Consider the following 26,362-nt stretch of genomic DNA (forward strand, 5'->3'; position numbering starts at 1 on the left):
CACAAGTCCATGCATGCAGTGGGGTAAACCTAGATCTGGGGGAATGTAGGACAAGTTGATAACTCATGCCTGTATGCAGACTAAGCCTATAGGGTTACCATATTTGCCACAACAAAAAAAAGGATACAAAATAAAATGCAGTCCTACCCTCCACTACGTGCCTACCCTGCCCCCCACCCCCTGTCACACCCGTACCCTACCCCCTGTCATGCCCTACCTCCACCCACCTTATTTTTACAGCTTCCCACACACCCACACGACTTCATCACCTCCCCTCCTGTACCTTATCATACCCTGGTGGTCTAGTGGCCTCTTTGAGTCTTCAGGGCAGGAAAGAACCCCTCTGTTTCCTGCCTGGCGCTGCCGTGGACCCGTTCGCTGTCTGCGCCACTTCAGAATGGTTGCAGACATTTCAAGCGGTGACCTCACAAGACTTCTGGAAGTCTTGTGAACAATGGCATAGCTACAGGGGGGGCATGGGAGCCTGGGCCCCCCCCCCCAAATAGCTCTGGGCCCCTGGTTTGTCTGGTGGGGGTCCCAACCCCCATCAGCTGTAGCCTTTGTCCAGTTCTGGTCTCTGGTGCCTCTGCATTTCTTGCCCTTCCCTGTCCTGCGCGCATGCTCAGTTTCATTAAAGGGAGTATGCCGGATGTGAAGGGAAGAGAGAGCAGGGCAGGCAATGCAGCGGCGCTGGAGATGAGCATTGGGCAAAGACCAGTGCTGGACAAAGGCTTCAGCTGGCAGGTGTTGGGGACCCCTGCCAGCCAAAGTATGTGCAGCAGCTGCAGCGGGTGGGGAGCAGCAGGGCGGTGCCAGTGGTGGTGGGGGGCAGTGAGATAGCAGACCAAAATGTGCCCCCTCACTTTGGGCTCTAGCCCCCTCCCACTTCGAGGTCTGGCTACACCCCTGCTCGCAAGGTCGCTGCTTGAAGTCTCAGCAACCATTTTGAAGTGGTGCTGGCAGCGAGTGGTCTGTGGCAGCACTGGGCAGAAAAAAGTGGATTTCTTTCTTGCACCGAAAACTCGAACAGGCCACTAGACCACCAGGGCATGATTACAAGGTACGTGTTGGGAGGAGGGCACCCCGAGGCCCGCCAGCCAGCCAGCCAGTCCACCAGCCTGCCCGCAAACCCACACAAACAGGCAGACTGGATAAACCAGCCCGGATGCCTTGCAGTGCCTCCAAAAAGAGGACATTGTAACCCTAAGTCTATACCCAAGCCTAATAGAGTATATATATATAACAATAAATCCGTTATATCACAGAAAATGTTAATAGACAAGACATAAACAGAGAAGTCCCTATTACAGTCTGAAGCTTCTCTTATCCTTATCTCCCTGACTGTCACTCAAGAGCTGGAACAGACTCTTTAATAAAACTAAAGCATTAACATAAAATTACACATTACATAATTAAATCAGCCAGTTTCCATCCTAGTATCTTAACCATACATCCGTAACCTCTTCTTTGTATTTAACACCCTACCCCCCTAAAAAAAAATAATTTAGTAGGGCTGCACTTTAATCACAATTAACTCTGCAATTAATGTATTAAGGGGGTCTTTTACTAAAGAGTAGCTCAAGTTATCTGCAGTAGGGCCCATTTTATTTCTGTGGGCCCAGCTGCAGATAACTCAAGCTAATCTTTAGTAAAAGACCCCCTAAATCATTAATCGTGATTTAAAAAAAAACAACAAAAAACTTATTAAATTGCAGTGACTCCTATATCTTCCAAACATTTCTTCTGCTCTCTTCCACTCCCAACCTCTGCTCTTGGTGCAATCCAACATCTTTTCCCCCATCCGCACTTCAATATCACCCCTCCCCCCCCCCCCCCCCCCCGTGGCAGTCTACGTTAAAGGTGATCTTCTGTTGATCATCAACAGCGGCAGCATTACACATATGCTGCCTGGGCTGAAGTTTTCCCTCTGACCTGTCCTGCCCAGGCAGAAACAGGAAGTGATGTCAGAAGAGGTGGAATGGGCCACAGGCAGCATAATGTGCAATTCTGCCACTACCAGGACCAGTAGAAGACCACCTTTAAGGTAGACTGGGGGGTAGTCGGGGGGGGGGGGCAGATGCTCATTACTGGGTAGAGGGAGAAGTGTGAACTGCTGACCCACAGGCAGAACTGGTGGGGTCACCAGTGGAAGCTATGACTGAGGCAGTTAGCTCCAGAAGCCACGAGAAGAGCTTGGTGCTGCTCACCACCATGTTTATGTCGCTGCTCATGGGGGTGGAGGGGAGGGAGGGAGGGAGGTAAAGGAGCTGGACAATGGGAGGGAGGAAAGGAGAGAGAGAGAGAGAGAGAGAGAGAGAGAGAGAGAGAGAATAGTCCCCAGGAAAGAAAAAGAGATAATGGACCTGGGGAAAGAGAAGAGAGAGGGAAGTTTGAGAAAGGGAGAGGTGTTAGATCTGGGGGGGGGGGGGGGAAGGAAGGAGATTATCAGTCCTTTAGGGAAGAGAAGGGGGAAGAGATTTGATATATCGCCTTTCAGTGGTTACAATCAAAGCAGTTTATATATTATATACAGATACATATTGTGTTCCTGAGGCAATGGAGGGTTAATTGACTTGCCCAGAGTCATAAGGAGCTTCAGTGGGAAATAAATACATAAAATACCTTTAATTGTGTGATTAATCAAGTTTTAAAAATGTAATCGAAATGCAGTCCTAATATTTAGACATTGATTATTTCACTTCCACAACACTCTTGAAGATCCCTTGTAGTCTCTTAATTGGTATCCTGAAATGACATCTGTTCAGTGAGAAAACAGCAATGTGTCTGAGTTAAAAGGGAGAAAGTGTCGGGGATTGATTTCTTTCTTTTGACCATCAAGTTGGTCACACCATGTGCTCAAGGCCACTGCCTCCTAGTCCTGCTTCAGGATAAAAGCATCTGAGCACAAGATACTGGAATGTATTGGACAGTGCATTTTTTTCTAGCAAATAAGGTTCCGGTACTCAAATGCAAGGCCACCCTTCAGGGGTGGGGTGATCACTGAGGGACCCACCCCACAATAGCCAGGCCCCCTGCAACTAGTCACAGAATCTATGACAAGGCAGAATTGGTGTGTAGAGCCTGAGCTCTTTCATTAAAACTTGGGGTCCATGGGTCAATTTTAGCAGACAATGAAAAGGTGGCGGTACTCAGTACCCCCTCAAAAAAAGCTCTGGTATTGGATGATGCAGAGAAAGCATGAGGATGTTCTCCAAGACAGAGTCAACGATCCCTGAGCAAAGTATCTTGGCACAGTTTAAAATCGTTTTCACTTAGAAGGTCCCCACTTTTCACCATAATCCAGGTTGTGCCTCTGTTAAAGCCTTTTGTAAGCATATCTCTGATGTACATTTGTACTTGTCCTGCACAAAGTTCTCTAGTTATCTCAGTTTTCCTAGCCAGCAGGAGACCAGCATTTCAAAGGGAGGGTGGGTGGTGGCTGAGTGGCTCTCTGGCCATTGATAGTTCTGAATTCTTCAGCATAGAAAGTACCTTTGTAAACGGCAGTAGTAGCCACTCTTCTGATAACAATGGGGTTTCACTCCACTGTAGGCTGTCTTCTACCTGAAAGTGCCTGCTTTTCTAGGCAAAGCTAGCCCATTATAAACCATAAAATAGTACTGCTTTGTCACCCTCCTATCTCCATGCATATCTCCCTGTCCCTCATCCACCCCACTCTTCCTGTCTCTCACCTATCCACTCCCATCCTGTTAGACTGTCACTGGAATGCTTTGATGTTTCACTTATATATATTGTCATCTACCAACATTTGCTTATTTCCGATCTGAAGAAGAAGGGCAACCTTCGAAAGCTAATCAAGAAATGTATTAAGTTATGTCCAATAAAAAAGGTATCATTTTATTTTATTTTCCATGTTTTATTTTATTTTATTTCTATTAATTACCTAGGCAAAGCTGAAAGTGTCTTAAAGGGCTCCAGTTGTGCTCCTGAACTCATACATTTGGCATATAATTTGTATACCATGGGAAACTAATAACCAAGCATGGACATCTATTGCCAAGGCTCATTCCCACCTGCTGGAGAGATCTGTGTTGCAGATATACTTCTCGGCATCATGAACCTTTCATGTAATGAATTAAAATCAGACGTATGAGTGGTCGTCTTGGCGTTTACCGCCAGCTGATTTTTACAACGAGCTAAAAATGCTACTGCAACTTAGTAAAAGAAATCCTAACCTGACCGCTTAAGGGCTGTATACCAGCACTTAAGTGGCCAAGTGCTGATTCCGCCCCCTCGGGTCACCCCCAACATAGCCAGCTTTGAGTTAGGCACTAACTGCAAATTTCAGCGACTTTTAACCGGTTAAGTACTCCTGAAAATTAGCGGCTAGTCCTGATCATGCGATTTAACCAGTCAGTGGTTGGCTAAATCACTGACTATTGGTTGGAATATTTTCAGGATTGCTTAGTAATTGTTCATTGTATCCATTAATCACGCTAGATAGAAGGTCTACAGTGTATATAAAATCACAAGCATTTCTCACTTCTGTTACTTTATATGATAAAAAATTGTAGATACGCTCTTTTAGTTTGATGGGGGAGTTGGGAATGAACCAAAATGAAAGATAGTTTGCTAAAAGTATTAATTCTATTAAAAAGATGCATTGGAGCTAAATCACAGTTTGCATCTCCCCCCAATGCCAGTAACCCAGGGCACTTTTGCAAAGAGTGTTTTATTAAATTCCAGCACTGTTTGTGCAGTCTGGCACCCACTGAAATCCCCCCTATAAAAAGCTGTTTAATTGGGCACAGGAAAAATCTTACCTTCTTCAGTTACCATTTTGTAGCCTTTATGAAGGAATGTGCAGCATTAGAAAGGAAAGTGCCATATAAAGGCATAGAACCAGCAGTAGTGTTAAGCCATACTGGGGCCCCAAAACCAGCCAGCACCCTGTATCTCAGTCAGCTTCAGGCAGCTTTTGGTCCCTCTCTGTCAAGAGGGCCCAGGATACACCCTCCTCTAATACCCGCCCTACCAGGAACTCCTGTTACATCAGATAATAGCATGTCCCCTGTTTTAAGGAACTTTATTCTACTGCTGTACGTATAAATGATTGAATTTTGGGGTGTTCATTTAAAAAGATGATGCTTCCGGGTATCTCTGTGTCTTGTCCAGTTGTAGCATTAATTCTATGGCTGCTTTGACAGCCAGGTGACCTTTTTGGTGGGTGGGATTCTGTCTTTGAAATTATGTCTTGTAGCAAGTACAGGTAGTTGAACCAACAAACCATCACAAGTTAATGACAGAGCTCCCAGGAAATCCACTTCCAGTGGTGGGTGGATTTATGGTGACAGGACAACTGCCTATGGGCAGTTACAGTCTCTGTTTATTGGAAAGTCTGCTCAGATCTTATCTGTCCATCTGGACTAGATTGTAACCTCCAGGGAACAGAAACTGATTGTAAAGTGCTGCATCTGCCCAGTAGCACCATGCAACAATAATTATAATATTTGGTGCTTGATGGACTCCTCAAGTGTTCTTTCCTCGGGCAGGGAGTTGTAAGCCATGTGCTCTGCTAAGGAGTTGAGCAGCTTGTCAACTGAATCCTGACTGCAGGGGGTCTGGATGGTGGAACTGCAGGGAGCGGCAGTCTTTGCTGTAAATCATGCCACAACTCTGCAGTACTAATTACTGGGTGAAAGTAATAACTGAGCTGTGTGGTGCACAACTGCTTCTACCCCCCTCCCCTGCTCCCCGTCTTCAGCAGTCTAACACGCTCCTCGCAGGGAGCCTGCAGTTTGTTAAATTAGATATTGTATTTCGGGAAAAGGTCACTTTAAGCCAGCGCTGCTTCGACTTTATTATCTCGCTGCGCCAATACAACCTCCACAGGAGTAGCCTGTGTGTTGACGTGAGATTAATTGCAGCACCCGTTCGGTATCCTCCAACAGCATCTCCAATTCTCCCAGCAGCAAGTTGTCTCTCTCCCTTTCCCCTCAGGTTCTTTGTTGTATTTATTGCCACACTAAAAATGCTAATTTTGCTTTTAAGTGGTACCAGCTGTACAAATAAAATGCAAGAATTATTTATCTTGAAAATAGGAAATTAATATGTAAAGCTGGCAATATTTTAAAGTGAGTAACCTAGCGATGGAACCAGATGCTACTGATTTATTGCAAAAGAATACGTTGATATGGCAGTAATGCTCAGAAGAGATTTTGCTGATCTGATCACCTGTAAGGTGACATCGGTAGGTAGATGTTGCTTCTGCTAGAGATGTTTGTAGCTGTAAAGATACACAGGGTTTCATACACAAAGCAATTTTCTCATAGACAAGTAATGGGAGAAAACCTTGAGAGAGCAATGATGAAAGCCTTTTCCACTGATAAAATAGCATCTCACTCATGGAAATCAGGGCTTAGAGTAGTGCTGAAAATGGCCACAGGTAGAGGTACCTACATTGTTCAACAATCCAAGTACTTTATCCCTGGGGAGAATAGGTGTGTGTGTGTGTGTGTGGGGGGGGGGGGGGGTGGAAAAAGGGTAAAGATCAGGGCAACACAGAATATTGATTTTACAGAACCGTGCATGCTGTTTCCAAAGAAAAAAATTGCCTACAGAAAAAAACAAGCAGAACGACTTTTCCTTAGGCATTAATGAAAGTAACGTGGCCTAGTGGTTAGAGCACCAGTCTTGACGTATCCTGTTCAAATCCCACTGCTGCTCCTTATGATCTTGGGCAAGTCACTTAACCCTCCATTGCCTCAGATGCAACCTTAGATTGTGAGTCCTCTAGGGACAGGGAAATATCCAGTGTACCTGAATGTAGCTCACCTTGAGCTACTTCTGAAAAGGTGTGAACAAAATCTAAAAGAAAGGTTGTTTGATTATCCATTCCTTCCTATATAGGCCATTAGGAGCAGATTCAGAATCTATTTGGCCATACTGTAAGCATCTAGGAACCCTGAAGAAGCTATTCAGATCAGCTGCTCAGAAGTCCACACATCTGTAACTCGTCCTGAAAGGCCAACTTTTTCTGTTTGAATTGTTTCAACACAAAATTGCAACAGTGGTATTCTGAACAATAATGAATCTTATATAATTGGATTTGGCAAATTTAGGGGTCCCTTTACAAAGGTGCACTGAAAAATGGCCTGTGGTAGTGTAGACTTGGGTTTTGAGTGCTCGCAAAATCATTTTTCAGTGCGCCTACAAAAAATGCCTTTTTAACATTTTTGCCGAGAATGGACGTACGGCAAATGAAAATATGGAACTCTCTACCTATTGCCATCAGAACTGAAAACAGCTACCCTAGCTTCAGGAAGAGGCTAAAAACCATTCTCTTCCCAAAGATGGCTTATAACAATCCATTGACTTCTACCTCCTAGTATCATCCATTTTCCTTTCCTATAATGTTTTTGGTCTCATGCGTTACACCAGTGTTCTCTAATTGCTCTCATACCTCACACTAATATTACTCATACCTCACATTAATATTATCGTCTTTTGTGTCATCTAGAATGTAAACTGCACTGAACCCTGGAAAGGGGATGTTAGCGGTATACAAGAATTGATTTGATTTAAAACATGCAAAAATAAGAAAAACTCTGTCCGCTGCCAGTATAACCTGCTAATATAATACAATTACAGCTGCCCTTATCCCAAATCACATAAATGCCTTAACAAACAGGTATGTCTTCAAATAAAGTTTCAATTAAAAAAAGGAGAAGGAAAAAACTCCACGTTTGGGACAAACCAAAAGTACAAGAAAAAAGTGGATCCAGGCAATGAAGATCGGAAACAGATAATTCTTTTTTTGTACTTAGCTACTGAAAACAAGAATCACCCGACACACGCCAACAGATGGATCAAGTGAAATGCACATCTCTGTCTCACATCTCAAAGACCTACTAGGATGATAAATACAGAAACAATCTTTCAAATATTGTGGAGCTGGCAAATAAAGTGCTTGATACACAAAACAAAGTACCTTAAGCTGTATACGAAAACTGACTGGCAACCAGTGCAGCAGTTTCAAAATGGCTGTAATATGTGTCATCCTAGTCAGACACACCACTAACCAGTCTTCTGCATCCTGTACCATTATTTTTGCTGAATAAATAATCAAAATATACCCTTTTGATCTGAGTAGTTTACTAAAACTTGATATACTGCTTGGCCTTTATGGATCAAGGTGGTTCACAATAAAACATATAAAATATTAGAATAGAATGCCATAAATCTTGAAAGGAAAGACTTAACTCGTTCACCTAAAAGGAAAAGAATAGGGCTATCTTTTTCTCTTATCAGGGTTTAGACTGGGACCTTATTGTGTTTTTCATATAAATTGTGCTAACAAAGGGGATTCACACAGCACTGTAAATGGTGTCAGAGAAAAGGTGTGGTCTTATTTAGGGTACTGCCCGCCAGGTACTTTCTGAGGAGGAGTGTTGTTTTTTATTTTTATTTTTTTCAGTACACAGTGTAGGAGCCCAGAAGGTTCCTTTAGGTTTTTTTTTTCTTGATTTCTCTCCAGAAAGAGCTCTCAGGATGCTGGAGAGAGAGAGAGAGAGAGAGCCTGAAGTCTAAGGGAGATTTCTGAGGAGGGAACCTGATGTAATGTTTAGTTAATGGTAGTTCATACCTAGTTTTTTGTTCTAGTGGAGATTCCAACTACATTGTATACCAGTTCTAGGGCCTTTGAGGTTCCGCTGTGACTCTGAGAGCCAACGCATTTATCCTGATTTTCTAATCCTCCCCCTTTCCTATCTATATTGTAGTTCTACCCCCTCCCTTGATAGATTTGCCCATAGGCAGGATAGAAAGTGCTAAATAAGCTTGAAACATGTATTACTTAAGTGAAGCTCCATTCTGAGCTAGAACAGGTACACAGGAGTGTTGACCTGCAAGAGGAAAGATTTTGCAGCAAGGATTTGTAGCAGGACTTTACTCTGGTGATCCATAATAGGAATGTCAACAAAAGAATTCTTAAAGTGGAGATGAGTCAGCTCTCATTCTCTCAGACCAAAGAAGTGTCCAGTTTCCTCTTAGATACCACATACCAATATGGGGATAGTCTCTAAAGAATATTCCATGCGGGGTCTGTGAGTCAGAGCAAACCTCTGCTGTTGATTATGGAAAAACTGCAGTCTATTGATGGTTTGTTTTAGATTTGTGATTTCAGTATGGAGGTTACTAAAAACAAGTGTTTTGGCCCCCCTGTTAGTTGGGGCTGAAAGTTACCCCAGAGCAGTGATGTGCTGGAGTGGGCTCTCACAGGCTCGCAAGAGCCGTTTGTTAAGTTTTTAAGAATTTTGGGAGCTGGTTGTTAAAGTAGACCCCCCCCCCCCAATGGGTACTTTAACAATTGGCTCCCAAAACGTGGGCATGGCCCCCTCCTGAATTCTCTTTTACTTTGCTGGCAGGGATGTTGAGCCCTACCAGATGACTACTGTACTGGTCTTTATCTGCCATCATCTACTATGTTACTGCTGCTTCCTGCTCCTTGTTTCTAGCTCTGAACATCAGCATGGACTTGTCACGTGTGCAAGAGAAGTCCAAGCCTGCTGCTCAGAGCCAGAAACAGGCAGCGGGGCGTGGTGGTAGTCCGTTTATTGGCTGGTGGGCCTTGGCATCCCTGCAAGCAAAGGTATGCCAAGCGTGCCCGCGTGAGGAGGAGGGGGGAGAGAGAGGCATGCATAGCTTCTGCCAGTCCACCTCTCCCCTTCCCCAAATTGCATGGTTGGCTACACCCAGAGAGAGAGAGCCCATTGTTAAAAATGTACCAGCACACCCCTGCCCCAGAGGGAGGTACACAATTGATTTGTGATGTCTATGGCCAAATTTATACTTCTACCCTCTTAACTTGAACTCATAGTACACAGACTGCAAAGGGTTTCCTTCTAGTGAGCTTATACCTGTATAAATAGAATATTAAAAATAGGTACAGTGAGGAAATAGGCAAAAAAAAAAAAATACTGCAAGCAATAGTTTTCCCCCACTCTACCCTGCTCTAGTTTCTCTCTTCCCTCTACTCCCTCTCCTTGTCCAGCAACTGTCTTCCTCTTCCGCCTCCCGTTTGCTCCAGGCTTCTCTCTCTCTCTCTCTCACACACTCTTCCCTCTGCTTCCCTCCAGGACCAGTATCCTTTCCCCTTCCCTCCCACTTCTCAGGTTTGGCATCTCTCCATCACCCACCTCCCCTTCATGGGTCTAGTGTCTCTCAATTACCCCCCCCCCCCCCTTGTAATCCTCCGAACATGTGGCGGGTCACCAGCAGAGGCAATGGTGTAAACAGGCTGTCTCTGACCGGCCCTACAGAGGCATCTCTTCTGCTGTATCCCGCCTACAGAAAGTTGCATCTGAAAGGCAGGATGTGGTAGGGGAAAGGTCTCAGTGGAGCCATTCGGAGACAACCTGTTTACACTACTGCCTCTACTGGTGACCCGCTGTGCATTTAGAGGATTGGCAGGGGTGAGGGTTAGCTAGAGAGATGCCAGACCAGCATGGTGGCAGAGCGAGGCATAGCCAGGATTCAATTTTTGGGGGTGAACTGGGGGCACTGCTTTTTAACTCTATTCTTCCCCTCCTACCGCATTAATAAGTTTATTTTTGCTGGCAGGGATGTCCATTCCCCACCAACTGATGAGATCCACTACCTGGAACTGCCCTAGTGCTGCCTTAGCAGCAAAGACATTGATGGCCTCCTTTCCAGCCCCGATGCTGGTGGCACTCTTCACACATACTCAGTTTGTGTGCATACTTCTCCTCTGCATGCTCCTTGTTGGACACCCTCTGTGGGAGGACCACCTGGCTCCTCCTTGTACTTAAGTTCTTATACTGCCCTTCAAAGCTCAAGCTCAGATACTATTGGACCATAGTTTCAGAACAGACCCCCTACTATTCAGATTCATGCAACCGCATTGCAAGGTACATTTGGAGTCTTACTATATAAGTGTATATGTGGAGGGGTAGACTAATGATTAAAACAACAGGCTGTGAACCAAGGAAGCTGAGTTCAAAACCCAATGCAGCTTCTTGTGATCTTGAGCAACTCACTTAACCCTCCATTGCCTCAGGTAAAACTTAGATTATAAACTCCCTATGTAGAGGAAATACCTAGTATACCTGACTGCAGCTCACCTTGCGCTACTACTGAAAAAGGTGTGAGCTAGATCCCTTTCCTACATTATACTTATTTCACCAGCATCTCAATAAACATATTTTTGGAACATCACCAACCCTGTGTGGTTTGCAGAACAAGATACTGAAGAAGTCCAGACATCTTAAGGGCTCTTGTAAGTTGTCATTTTCCTTCTGTTGGAGGAATCTAGGAGCCACAGAGGGAACATAATGGCTTTATAGCTCCCAGCTGTGCCTTTATGTCATAGGAGAAGCTGGATTTGTTTGTGGTCCCACGTTTCCCCTGCATCTAGCAACATTTAGAGGCCTGGAAAATAATCCCTGTTTGATTTTTATGGGGAACAAGTACTGTATTTTTGTGTATATATCCCATGGGTTATACAATTTTTTTTTGTAATTCCAAGGAGGAGGTGCAGGGTTTTAAGTGGGTGCAGGTTAACCAAAAACACTCACACCTGGCAACATCATGGCCATTCATTGTCAGGCTGCAACCAGAATGGGTGGGCCTGGGGGCTGCCAGCCTGGGCCAGATGAAGCCGAATGTGTGAGGAAGTTTTTGGCAGCAGGGCAAACAATTAGGCCCTCTCTGGGGAGTGACACTGGTCCAGTATTCAGCAGTGCCACTCTTTGCCCAAAGACACATATGGCGAGCACTCTACAACAAGGGTACCTCTGATTAGCCAAGACGCTGCGCTTCACTCTGCTCTAACATTCTTCCTTATTGCAGTGACTATTTCCAGTTGCATAATAAAATGGTGTGGAGTGGAGGAGTGGCCTAGTGGTTAGCACACCAGTCTTGACATCCAGGGGTGGCCAGTTCAAATGCCACTGCTGCGCCTTGTGACCTTGGACAAGTCACTTAGACCCCCTCTTGCTAAGGCCTATGGGCATTGGCATCTCTAACGTTTAGCACGTGCCCAATTTTAGCACGTGCTAAAAACGTGAAAGCACCTTAGTAAAAGACCCCCTTAACCCTCCATTGCCTCAGGTACAAAATTAGATTGTGAGCCCTCCAGGGACAGAGAAATACCCAGTGTACCTGATTGTAACTCACCTTGAGCTACTACTGAAAAAGATGTGAGCAAAATCCAAATACATAAATATCCTGTGGGGAATACAAAGGTATAGGTTATGCAGATGAATGGGGTATATACACAAAAATACAACTTTTCACTTTGCTTTCAGCATGTATACAGCTCTCGGTAACCTTGAAGGCAGGTGTGAAGAAATTTGAAGCTGCAACAGTTCAGGCTTCTGGTCTCTTATCAAGGTGCTGAAGTGCCAGCTCAGATCAATTGAATGTGTATTGTTTTGTACTCTACAAATTTAAAATATTTTGGTGAGGTCTGATATACAGGAATCAACGAAGAAGAAAATCCAGTGGTTATGAGAGAAGACTGAGATATTTTAAATAAAAGACTGTACTGGCAGGGCTTTATTAAGTAATGTAAAAATCTGACCACTTCTATACCAATGCTTCTTGTTAGCTGTTGTGTGTGCTGCAGAGCGAGAACATCTCTTCGGGTGCTGTCTAGTATAATAACCTACAGCAAAAGCAGAGCCTGAAATTGAAATCCAACTGGAGACAGACAGCTACCTGCCTGCATTTACATATCTATGCAATAAATATTTCAACATGTTAATTATACTCTGGTAATAAAATACCTTTCCATTTCGTGTCAGGTTTGAAAAGGGTTGCACCTGGGAATTAAAAGCAATTAGTTTTGGAGCAGGCTGCGGTCACATTGTTTCTCCTCTGCAAATTGTTCTGTGGTCACCCCAGGACCAGCTATCCATTTTCAGCCTAGAGTTGCTTAGAGGGAAGCCTGTCAGTGCCCCGAGTGTTCAGCTGCCTCCGGAGACTATACAGTATTTTAGAGGCCGTGCTTCACATTGCAGTAGAGCACCTATACTTTTCTCTTTCGCTTTCCAGTTAGCTTATTTCTGCTCAGAAAATCTGTCCCCGTGGCTTGCATTTCCTCCATCTGTGTCAATGCTTGCCTGGATTTAAGCAGCAGCAGTAAAAGCGCTAGTTTCAGCTCATAGTATGCCAGGTTGACTGTTTCTGGTTTTTTTGGTATGAGAAGCTTTTTTGTTTGTTTGTTTGTTTTCCTAATGTTTTTTTTTCCTTCTATTTTCATTTTAGTGCAAACTAATAATCACTGTCTTAGTCCTGGTGAAAACTGAAATATTTGTAGGTGGTACGTTTGCTAACATTTTGAAAGAGAAAAGCCTGACACATGCCCTGCTCACAACAAATGATTGCAGTTGAGGGCTGCAGTGCAGGGTTGAGACCCAGATGCACAAAGGTCCCCGTACAGAATCTGTCCGTATTGCCACCTCGGTAAAAATTACCAATTTGGAAATACAGAGGGAGTCCCAAAGTGAATCGCATACAAATGAGCAGCTTGCTGCTTTTGCAAACAGGCTGATTTGCATATGATACAAGGGAAGCCAGTTGTTCAGCTGAGCGTGCACGAGCAGCCAATCGCTAAGCGCGGCTGCTCTACATATGCCACAGACGGCTTTCATATACCCAGTCAAGATGTATGTATGAAAGCAGTAGAGGTAGCCTTTTTTTTGCAAGCACAAGTGTCGTTTTTTTGGATACGGGAGGCATCATTTGGCAGCAGCAGCAGCAGCGGGGGGGAGGGCAGCACTGGTGGGGAGGGCACTGGGGTGGAGGTACCAGCCACTAGCCCCCCCACCGATGGAGTCTCGCTCAGCCTGCAGTATTTGCATGTTCAGATAAGTTTCTCTTTCTTTCGCTGTGCTTTATCCCTTCTTCCATTCCGTGTTTCCTGATCACATTTGGCAGGCAACCACCAGTACAGGCAAAAATTAGAAACTTTAGATAAGGTGGCGGCTGTCTAGTTTGTAATCATATCTTGAAGATATCTTCCTGGAAAAAGCACAAAATAGTCTAATAATACATCAAATGGAAAACTAAAATAAATGTCATAGCTCTGACGGGCTGTTGATTCTTCCCTCCACCCCTTCCCTTCATTCAGCTGTCATTCTAGGCAGAACCAGCAGCTCCTAACCACCCATTAAATTTTCTGCGGTAAAGGTAGGAGCTGCTTCTGTGCATCATTCGGAAAATGGCTGTGCATCGCTTAGCATGCACATTTGCTTACTAATTAGCTCATTATAATAGCTTTCCATATAATTCTCATTAGCTGCTACCGTGACAGGAAAAGAGCTCAGAGAACCCTTTTGTTCATGTCTTGCTGTACTCCTTGCTCGTTAAACTGGCTAGAAACAGTATAAAAACCACGTTGTTGGCTCGTTAGGATTTGTGCATTTGGACCTCAGTACCTACAGGCTACATTGAGGATGGGGGAGGGGAGCACAGCAGGTTGTACTCTTCAGCCCCTATTGAGCCACAGGTCCCACTGTGGGTCCTCCACATACAGTGGTGGAAATAAGTATTTGATCCCTTGCTGATTTTGTAAGTTTGCCCACTGACAAAGACATGAGCAGCCCATAATTGAAGGGTAGGTTATTGGTAACAGTGAGAGATAGCACATCACAAATTAAATCCTGAAAATCACATTGTGGAAAGTATATGAATTTATTTGCATTCTGCAGAGGGAAATAAGTATTTGATCCCCCACCAACCAGTAAGAGATCTGGCCCCTACAGACCAGGTAGATGCTCCAAATCAACTCGTTACCTGCATGACAGACAGCTGTCGGCAATGGTCACCTGTATGAAAGACACCTGTCTACAGACTCAGTGAATCAGTCAGACTCTAACCTCTACAAAATGGCCAAGAGCAAGGAGCTGTCTAAGGATGTCAGGGACAAGATCATACACCTGCACAAGGCTGGAATGGGCTACAAAACCATCAGTAAGACGCTGGGCGAGAAGGAGACAACTGTTGGTGCCATAGTAAGAAAATGGAAGAAGTACAAAATGACTGTCAATCGACAAAGATCTGGGGCTCCACGCAAAATCTCACCTCGTGGGGTATCCTTGATCATGAGGAAGGTTAGAAATCAGCCTACAACTACAAGGGGGGAACTTGTCAATGATCTCAAGGCAGCTGGGACCACTGTCACCACGAAAACCATTGGTAACACATTACGACATAACGGATTGCAATCCTGCAGTGCCCGCAAGGTCCCCCTGCTCCGGAAGGCACATGTGACGGCCCGTCTGAAGTTTGCCAGTGAACACCTGGATGATGCCGAGAGTGATTGGGAGAAGGTGCTGTGGTCAGATGAGACAAAAATTGAGCTCTTTGGCATGAACTCAAATCGCCGTGTTTGGAGGAAGAGAAATGCTGCCTATGACCCAAAGAACACCGTCCCCACTGTCAAGCATGGAGGTGGAAATGTTATGTTTTGGGGGTGTTTCTCTGCTAAGGGCACAGGACTACTTCACCGCATCAATGGGAGAATGGATGGGGCCATGTACCGTACAATTCTGAGTGACAACCTCCTTCCCTCCGCCAGGGCCTTAAAAATGGGTCGTGGCTGGGTCTTCCAGCACGACAATGACCCAAAACATACAGCCAAGGCAACAAAGGAGTGGCTCAGGAAGAAGCACATTAGGGTCATGGAGTGGCCTAGCCAGTCACCAGACCTTAATCCCATTGAAAACTTATGGAGGGAGCTGAAGCTGCGAGTTGCCAAGCGACAGCCCAGAACTCTTAATGATTTAGAGATGATCTGCAAAGAGGAGTGGACCAAAATTCCTCCTGACATGTGTGCAAACCTCATCATCAACTACAGAAGACGTCTGACCGCTGTGCTTGCCAACAAGGGTTTTGCCACCAAGTATTAGGTCTTGTTTGCCAGAGGGATTAAATACTTATTTCCCTCTGCAGAATGCAAATAAATTCATATACTTTCCACAATGTGATTTTCCGGATTTAATTTGTGATGTGCTATCTCTCACTGTTACCAATAACCTACCCTTCAATTATGGGCTGCTCATGTCTTTGTCAGTGGGCAAACTTACAAAATCAGCAAGGGATCAAATACTTATTTCCACCACTGTACATATGCTTCCCCCATGTGGTATTAAATCAAAACATGTATTCTGCATCCACAGAACCACTCAGCCCTTCCCTAAGAACTGGTGCAGAGCAGAGCTAAGACGTTTCACCTTAAAACTTGCCTTATAAAAAATACTTATTTCTAATATAATCTCAGTCATAGCAATATAAACCCTCTCAGTACCAGACAGATGGTGAAATAGTACAAAACTGTACAGAAATTCACTCAGGACCTTGAGTAAATCTGCCATTCCAGGATCATCTGGAATTTATGCACACTTCTATTTAGGTGTATTCTAAAAGCGGCACATGTAAATTTCCACATGTGCAGCCAAAAAGGGGGTATGGTCATGGGACGAGTGTGGGTGTGTCAGGGCCATCAATCACATCTACACACATAGTTACAGAATTCAGGGGAGCACACTTAGATTTAGGCACAGGCATTTATATCAGCTTTTCATTGGCCTAAATGACTGCGCCTAAATCTAGGCGCATCCACCCAACCTGTGTACTAGTCTATAAACCACGTCTGAATGTAGACACGGCTTATAGAATACCACTAGGCATGTAAATTGGACGTGACTAGATCTTAGTCGCCATAAATAGAATCCAGCCCTCTATGGCTATCTATAAAGTCAGCCTGTTTCTGGTATGAACTCATTAAAAAAATGTACTTAACAGGTTTTGAAACTCGACAATTGCTCTGGGCCCCCAATGCAGAAAAAGCCATATAGGTGTGAAGCTGAAGAAGGCACAGCCTGTTAGTGAGCTTTGGGGTCCCCTCCCAATTTTCTACCCTAGCCTTTAGCCAAGATACCAGCTCTGTACATTTCAAAAACTACTATATTCCATTCACTAAATAGAAAATAAAATTCTTCTTTCTACTTTTGTTGTCTGGTCATTTTACTTTTCTGCATTCATCTGTCTTCTCTTAACTCTCTTTATACTGTACTGTACTATAAAATGTCTTATATTCCACATTTTTCTTTTAGGATTCAATATGGGTTACAATAAAAAGACCCCCCCCCCCCTCACACACACACATACGGAGTGAATTACAACTTACACTAAAACAATGCACATTAAACTACTTCATCATTTACAGAAATAAAATAAGTTTTTTAATTTTTACAAAGCAGCTGATAAGAGCTTGATCTTCTAATCTGAATGGCAAACTATTCCAAATTTCTGTACTTAAGTATCTAAAGAAATGTTCCATATATATTTTTTCAATCTAACTCCTCTAAAACTTGGAAAAGCCAAAGTTAAATTTTGTACAGAATGGTAATCAATACAATTATTAAAAACTACACAACACGTCTGTCTTGTTGGCTTCCTAGATGTGGACTAAAAAGATTTTGTTTTCTTGTGTTTCTTATTATAATTGTGCTGACTTCTTGGGTCTCTGTACAGGCCACACAGATCTTTGTTACCATAAGTCCAAGTGAGGTTTAATGAGAGAGATTCTGATCCTCGCTTGGAGTAACGAAGATCCAAGAAACTCGGGCAAGGCCATTTGGCCTGTACAGAGACCCAGGAAGTGAGCATGTCCAGACCCAACCTCAGACAGCTTTTCAAGTGACTACCATTGGCTACATTCTTCAGTGAGTTTTTCAGACAGACTCCTGAGATAGGCTTTTTTGCCGAAACACAGTGCTGTGTTGGGTCTCTTGAAGAATAAAAGCTTTATTTTCCTAATCAATCGTCCTGCTGTTATCCTTACAGAAGAGCCTTGCTGGTTGCAGTACTCCTTTCTTGTGTACTCTCTACGTGCTGCCGTCACACTGGCCTTCCCCTGCCATACACGCTCAGTTTTCGCAGATGGGCGAAAACCGAGCATGCACAGGGGGCAAGGCAGTGGCAGTACGTGGACTGTGTCGCTGGCTGGAGCAAGGAAGAGAGGGAGCTGTTCTTGCCTCAGAAGGAACTTTGCAGCTGGTGGGACTTGGGGATCCCAACCAGCTCAGGTATTTTGCTTACCCAGAAATAACTCTTGTCCTTTCACACTTTTAGCTTGCTATCTTCTCCCATCACCATCTATGCAACTCTGTGAAAAATTTTTACATACCATAGTTGATTCTTCTATTCAGTTTTCTGATCGTGTTATTGTTGGTGACTTTAATATATATGCTGATGATGTCTATTATTCTTGAGTCTTCTCTTTTCTTATTTTCTTACAAGATGTTCAATTCATGCAATTAGTTAATGTCCCAACCCATGTAGTGGGTCATTTACTTGATCTCATATTCCAGTAGTTAGATATAAATTTCTCGATTGTGTTCACCCCAATTCACACTATAGGTGTTCCTTGGGCTGATCATTTACTGCTCCTAACTTCTTTAACCTTCCATCTGCTGATTCCCCAATGGTAAGAGATAGTTACCCAAAGATAGTGTCCACCCATCCCCCGTTTCAAATCTTTGAACCCCATGATTTGTCAACCGCTCTCTTCTTTTATCCCTGATGATTTTTTTAACTTATCCAGTTGAAGATGTGGTCTTAAGCTGCAACTCTTCCCAGGCAGCTCAGTGCTGAAGTTCCAATATTAATCACTTATCCCACTCAGCAACCCATTCTGTTCTAATGTTTCTTGAAGGTTTAGGAAAGCTCCTTGATTTCACCATGGTTTTTTTTTTTTTCACTAAACGCTAATTATGTCATTCAGAGCATCACAGGAGAAAATGTGATGACACTACCCACCACATTTACCATGACTTAGCCCAATGTTATAATCATTCAGTTCAAAAAACTAAAAAGGATTTATATTCTGCAGCTATTAGTGATTCAGATAATTCCACAAGGAGTCTTTTTTTAAACCATTTCATCATTATCTCATTACAACTCAGCCCAGCCTAATCAGATCTTATCTCCAGCTGACTCACTAGCTTCTCACGTTTGTAATAAAATTTTGAATCTTCAAAAGCAAATTATTACAACCCCAGTAAATCTTTTCCCAAATGTTCCACATGTGAACTCTAGCATCTCAGATCATGCTTCGTCTTGGTCTGCCTTCACAATCCCATCTCTAATTACTTTAGAAAAAAACATATTCATCTTACATCTTGCGCTCTAGACCCTTTTTCCATGTGACTGACTTAAATATAATCGCCATGGTTTCACTCCTTATTTTCTGCATATGGTCTGTCAAAGCCTTTCAGACTGGGTTGTACCCAAACAGTGGAAGAAAGCAATCATCAAACCAGTTCCCAAAAACCCCTCTGCAGATCTTACAGACCCAACTAACTATCGTCCAATTTCTAATCTTAGCATTGTCTCAAAAATAACTGAAAAAATAGTATATTATCAACTCCTTTCCTACACTGAATAGTCCATGATACTTCACCCAAGATAGACAGGTTTTAGGTCTTTCCATAGTACAGAAACAGCCATCACTGCTCTGCTTAGTGATCTATGTTCTACCTTAGAATCTGGGGAAGACATTCTTCTTGTCTCATTAGATCTATCATCCAGCTTTGACCTCGTCAATCACTCTCTTCTGGTTGCTCATCTTCAGTCCATTGGTTTAGTAAATATTACTCTTAGCTGGTTCACTTCATTTCTTTCTGAAAGAACATAGTAACAGCTCCTAAAGATCAATCAGAATAGATCCCCCTTACCTGTGGTGTACCTTAGGGCTCAATTCTTTCCCCACTTCTTTTCAATATTTTCATTAGCCCTCTAGCGACACTGCTGCAAGATTCTAATATGTGATGTTTTATATATGCTAATGATATTCTCTTGATTTACCCTACTTCTCCCTTATCACCCAGTCTATTTCCCCTACAGACAGCTCTTTGTTCAATTTCTAATTGGTTAAAATCACAGAGACTGGTTCTCAACCCCTGAAAAGCAACAATTTGCTGGATCAGCAGTTCTCCAAATATCCCATCTTACTCTATTTTTCTTTTCAATTTGATGCCTACTCCAATTAGTTCATTCCACTATTTAGGTATCATCATTGATTCCTAACTTTCCTTTTTGTAAAACAAATTTCGAAAGTATTTAAGAAAGGATTTTTTTTGGCTCCATCGACTGTACTCTATTATGTACTTCATGGACTTTTCTTCAATGCATACTCTAATACATTCTTTTGTAATTTCTTGACTCGATTATTGCAATACCATTTATGCAAGATTACCGCAAATACAGTTGCCTCATCTCCAAACACTACAACATTTCAACTATACATATGCTTTGTAAGGCTCACCGTTTCGATCCAGTTACTCTACTCTTCATTCAGTTACATTGGCACCCTATCAAATATTGCATCTGGTTTAAGGTACTTATTTTTACTCATAAAGGCCTTCATCTAGGAAACCCCTTTTATCTCTCTTCATTGGTCATCCCATATACACCCTCCTGTCTGCTCTGATCCTTTGACTCAAATTGACTAGTCCTTTCTCCCCCTAAGAAAGCATATAATGAAGCCATCCGTAATTTTGCTTTTTTTCTTCCTTTCCATGAGACTCTGGAATGATCTCCCCTCAGATATTAAGGCTGAACTTTCCCCCAAATTTAAGTTGTGCTTAAAGACGTATTTTTTTTCAATTAATATTACGTTACAGTGAGTGTGTCCTGTGGATGAAGATTAGAGAAACTGAATTTCTACTTTTTCTTTCCTTATTCTCTCTTTTCTTTAATAAATGATTGAGTTGTATCTTTCCTATACAAAATGGCATTCCTTTTCTTAGATTTTATGTTTTATTTATAAACCACTTTTGTCTCCAAAGAATAAAGATGGTATATCAAGTTTTAATAAACATAAACATTTTGAGTTGGCTTGGGGGGGGGGGGGGCATGTGGAGACTACATGTGCCCATAGGAACCAGTTCTATGGGTGCTGTGGGTGCCTGAGTACCCTCAATATTGAACAAACTTCTTGACTGTGTCTAGGAAGAGGTAATTTCTTTTGGGTTTAGCACCCCCAATAATTTTCAAAAGTTGGTTCCTATGCACGTGCCCACCCATTTTGCCCACTAGCTTACCCAAAATTTCAGGTCTGGTTATGCCTGTGGTTGGACAGAGATCTTTATGCATTTAGGAAGAAGTTAAAGACCCTTTTATTTAATGAGCATGTGTGGCAAGGTGAAGCAAGGGGTGGCTGATTTGTGAAGATGGGGGATGATCAAGGTGGTCAGGAGTGTGGGTGTTGGTTTCACGTAACACATTAGCGTTACCCCTAGCACCCACCAGGGGTTAACCCTGTGGCTACCTGGAGGGTCTGGCCCAGCACTGCCCAGGGCCTCCTGCATATATGCATGTGCCCCTATTCTAGCATACCCTCCACTCGCCTGCTGGGTCCCGCTTGCCTCTGGACAAGGTCTCCCACCTGCAAGTTATTTCCCCTGTGTTTTATAGGGGCACTGGAGCCACAATCCTAGGGGTCCCACAGTTCCTAGAAAACACCCACAGACTGAGAACACAAACTACCAGGATTCTTAGTCAGTCCAAGACAACAGAGCTAACAAACTAAAAGGTTTATTATAAAAAAAAAAGTAGAACAGTGAACGGTAAAAGTTTAATCAGCAAACAGGAACAGGTAAAATAACAAGGATTTGGTGTTAAATCTAGCTGAACACTTTTTACTACCTAAGTAGTACCCGGGGAGGTCAGGAAAAGGAAACTGCTCACAGAAATTGAACAGGATCTCAGCACAGAGGTCTACTCCCTCCACACTACCAACTGAGACTGAGGAGTTCTAGTTTCTAGCACATTTTGGGCCAGGTCTTTGGCTTCAGAACCAATCAGGGCACAGAGCCTTAGCATTAAGGATGTTTGACCAATGACACTGCAGGTTACTTTTCCCTTTTTGGGGAATGTAGCTAAAAAGAAAAAAAGACCTCTGTGACAGCTATAATGAAGAGGTCAAACACCACCTGCTGACCAACCAAGGAAAATATGCTGAAGGGAAAAAGTGTTATAGTTCAGCAATACAAATCACAAAACATAGAAGTCCCCTGTTCTGTCACAGTTAGCATATGGCTTTATCCTTATGTAAGCTGGATTTTTATTATGGTTGTGCATTGCAATGAGTGTATTGATTATAAAATAAACAAAAAGAAATGAAAACAGGGGACTCCCACCTAATGCAGGAGACTGAATGGGGATGTGCAACTCACAGGTTTAGAGGGCAACTGTTTACCCCATCATTTACGCACTTGTAATGTGGCTGGAAGAGAGTGTTAATGTTTTAGTGAAAGAGGAATTTTCTTTCAATCTGTTTATCTTGTTGGCATCTGTGTTTTGAGAGAAAAAAGTGGTTGCAGGGCAGCAACCTATACCTGTTTCCACTGTGATATTCTATTAATTATGAGAACTGTCTTGTGAAAATCCAAAGCTGTATACATAATGGAACAGGTCGCAGATCAGTAGGTTATGTGATGTCGAGAAAAAAACTGAGCCTGGGAGAGATAGCTATGAACCCCAAGTTACATTTCCTTTAAGATTCCTCCCCAGGCTTACACACCTCTTTTGTATGTTGTATTAAAGAAAACTGGATTGTGTATATGTGTTTCTTTTAACATACCTTTCCTAGCCATAGCTGGTATGTATACAGCTCCGGATTGCCTTTCAAGGTTGGTATGCTGCTTTGCATCTAGCCCTTTGGGCTGGTGTCACCACTTACAGATTCCTATATAAAGAATGACAGGGTGTGCATTGAGACAGCAGCCCCAAAATGAGGGCTTCACTGTACTCGTGGTCTTTATAGCTCTCATGTACATCAAAGAGCTGTGTGTGTAACTCGCTCCCTCTCTCTTCTCTTCCAGACTGAAAACTATTCATTTGATTCCAACTACGTTAACAGCAGAGCACATCTGATAAAAAGGTATATGGTTTATTTTCCTTCTTAATTTGTCAGCTCACACAGGGATTCATTCATAGCTTAATGGGTAATTTTATTAAGTCTTTTTTACACATATGTGGTCAGATACATACATAAGAAGCAGTTCAGCGGAAGGTAACAAAAATGGTGTAGGATTTACACCAAAAGACACATGAGAAGAAACTTGAAGACCAAATTGTGTGGACCCAAAAGGAAAGGAGGGACAGAAAGCAATATGATACATATTGAAATACTTGAAAGGTATAAATATTCAAACATCTTTATCAGAGATGAGGAAGCAGTAGAACTAGAGAACACAAATTGAGGTTGCAGGGCAGTAGGCTTAGGAGTAACATCTGGAAGTACTTTTTCACTGAGAGAATGGTGAATGCCTGGAATCCCTGCTCCCTCCCCCACACCACCACCACCACCACCACAGGGGACAAAAAAAGTGATAAACACAGAACATCCCTATACAGAAAGAGCTTGGAATCAAAAACAAAATTATATGACCTTCACACTTTAAACAGGGCATAGAGGGGGTGTAAGCTGCATAGAGCAGCAGGTTGGCTGCCTTGTTGGGTAGACTGGATGGACCATACAGGTCTTTATCTGCCATCATCTACTATGTTACTATGTAAGAGGCCTGTTATAAATTACCAACTGGCTTAAATGTATATGCATTGTCAAGAAAGTGTGGTATAGCTGGGGGCATGGTCTTGGTGAAGCATGGGAGGTGTTTGCAAGGAAATAAATTGATTATAAAATAAGTAACACAAGTATTAAACTTAGATTGTGAGCCTTCTAGGGACAGAGAAAGTACATGTATATAAATATGTAAACTGCTTTGGCTGTACCACAGAAAGGTGGTATATCAAATGCTTTACCCTTACCTTTCACATGTAATTGTAAACTTTACGGGTTAATATTTACACCTGCTCTCAAGGAAGTGTAAATATCTATGTCTGCATTCGAGGCACAATTTTTGCTTGTATTTTACAAAGGCACGTAGGTGCCTATATGTCTTGAAAAATAGCACCTAAACATGTCCTCGTAACCTAGGTACCCTGCATGCCCATCCTTCCAGATCTTTATTAAAAATAAGACTGATTTTAAATGCTCCCAGTTCTCGTTAAAGATGCCAGTTTGTTTTGTTTCACTTTGTCCTCCAGGAGATATCAAGGACTTGGTGTAAGCTTAAGAGCTTGTTACCTTGACAACTTTAATAAGCATTGCATATTCTGTTTGAATGCATGATAATATAAGGATGCCCCTCACTTTAGGAATGCTTTCTGTATTTCTGTACTTTGTTTTTGTTTTGCAAAGCTATAAGGAAGAGGGAAAGAGAGAGAGAGAGAGAGAGAGAGAGAGAGAGAAAGACAGAGTTCTTTTCTCACAATATTGAGTAACATGAACTGTTTTCAGGTGTCAGTGCTAGTCCTGTGCTCACTGTACTGCTGTACATAGTTCAGGAACTTCCATTGCCCTTATAGAGATTTGAAAATTATAACCAAATCTATGCATGAAACCCCATAGTGTTTTCTAGAATTAAGAAACCCCAATCCCATTCCCACCCTCACCAGAATAAAACTGAATGTAATTGTGGTACTTCAGGGGTTTTGCATGTTAACAGTGTTCCAAAGGACAGGGTGTAGCTTGGCTTTAAAACTGACCTCTTTAGCACTTTAAATAACCATAGACATTAGACAAGTGCGGTTTCATATTGCTGGTTTGTGGTATGGTGCAGGATGCAGGTAATTGTAATACTTATTACTGTGACTCCATACAGAGTGCTTCAGTAAATGATCTCCACCCAACCACTCCCTTAAAAAGCATTAACTTGCCCATCCAGCAGACAAAGGAAGCAATTTGGGTTTGTATAGCTTCCTTTATGCCAAGGGTATCCTTAAAAGCTTTGCAGGTTTTGATTAGCTACTGCTTTGGAGGACTATGGAAGAAAGGTTAATAAAACCACAGAGAGAGAGAGAGAGAGAGAGGTCAGGAGGGACTGTGGATAGCAAGGAGGGGGAAGACTTTTCCATACTCTTCTGGCCTGATGGAACAAATGGTCACATTATGAGTGATACTCAATTGATTTCTCTACATCAGATTTTCAAAGAGCAATGATTCTAGACAGGCAGCTGGCAGGTTATGTTTTCAAAATGCAAATAGAATTTAAAACCCATGTGGGAGGTAGCTAGAAGATGTGCTTATATGGCAGTTCATAAGAACTTAAAGAGCTACTCTACTGGGTCAGACTAAGGGTCCGTCTAGTCCAATATCCTGTTTCCAAGAGTGCCAATCTAGGTCTCATGTATCTGATAGATTCCCAAAATGTAGCAAGATTCCATGTTACAATCCCAGGGATAAGCTGTGGCTTCCCGTAGGTCTACTTTAACTGTTTATAAACTTTCCCTCCAGAAACATGTCCAAACCTTTTTTTAAACACAGCAGCACTGATATAAATATGTGAATGGCAGTATTTACTTATGTAAAATGCAAATAATGCTTCTAAAATGAGGGCCAATAAAGGACAATACGTTTAAACTCACAGATTCCCAAAACCACACTATAAAAGTTCTCATTCCTATCTTTGTCATCTAGTTTATTTTGTGCTGTCCTAATTTTTTTGTTCTCATCTTCATTCTCATTTTTGTCCTTACTCTTCTTCTTGGATGTCCTTTCTGTTTTCCTATTTGTTCTGTGCTTTTCCTTGGGGTGTGGATAAGCAAGAAAAATTCAGTTAGCTCTATTTTTTTTAACAGATTTTTCCTATTTTTCAGATTCTTTTTAGCTTAGTTTTACATGTTTAGTAGGAAATTTTTAGTGTGCACTAAATTGATTAAGTGCATACTAACTGATCAGTTAAGGCATACTAAGTTGATCAATGTGCATGAAATTTAGTGCACACAAAAAATTTTAAGGCACAGTAACAAGCCAGATGTGCACTAATGAATGCACACAGTGGCATAGCTATGGGTGGGTCCCATTCTTGGTTCAGGCCCATCCAGTGACGGCATCCCACATCAACATCTCTCTTCCTCTGTGGTGTCCCTGCATCTGCCCCCTGCCAATGAATTCCATCCCTCTCCAGTATACCTTACAGGCATCTCTGGCATCTGCAAACAGGGTTTCGGCATGGACCCTCCTGCGATTCCTGGGACACCTAGCTGCATCAGTCCACGTCATTCCACTAGCCAAACTATACATGCGGACAATCCAGTGGCAGGTATGCAGATGGAACCAGCACAGCTAGCTCTTGTCGTAGCTCCTTCTGAGTTGTGAAAACCGTTTGGAGCAGAATTGTGCGCACTTGCATTGTCTTCGCTGGCGAAGAGGTCGATCAGCAATGTGACCCATCGGTGGAATAGGTCCTGCGTAACTTCTGGATGGAGGGACCATTCGTGAGGGTCTAGTTTCCAGTTGAGGTTG

At 42.8% G+C, this 26,362-nt stretch overlaps 1 protein-coding gene across 2 annotated transcripts in view; it reads left to right on the forward strand.

Annotated features, from left to right (window-relative positions):
• The window catches only part of PCDH19 (protocadherin 19), a 259,262-nt gene that overhangs the window by 118,359 nt on the left and 114,541 nt on the right, over window positions 1-26,362 (forward strand). For both annotated transcript variants that reach the window (XM_030210032.1, XM_030210033.1), the window contains exon 3: window positions 22,875-22,933. In XM_030210032.1, the coding sequence (XP_030065892.1) occupies window positions 22,875-22,933 (59 nt within the window). The remainder of the gene's footprint in view (window positions 1-22,874; window positions 22,934-26,362) is intronic.

This window comes from Microcaecilia unicolor, chromosome 7, assembly GCF_901765095.1.
Source record: "Microcaecilia unicolor chromosome 7, aMicUni1.1, whole genome shotgun sequence".
Classification (NCBI taxonomy): Eukaryota; Metazoa; Chordata; class Amphibia; order Gymnophiona; family Siphonopidae; genus Microcaecilia; species Microcaecilia unicolor.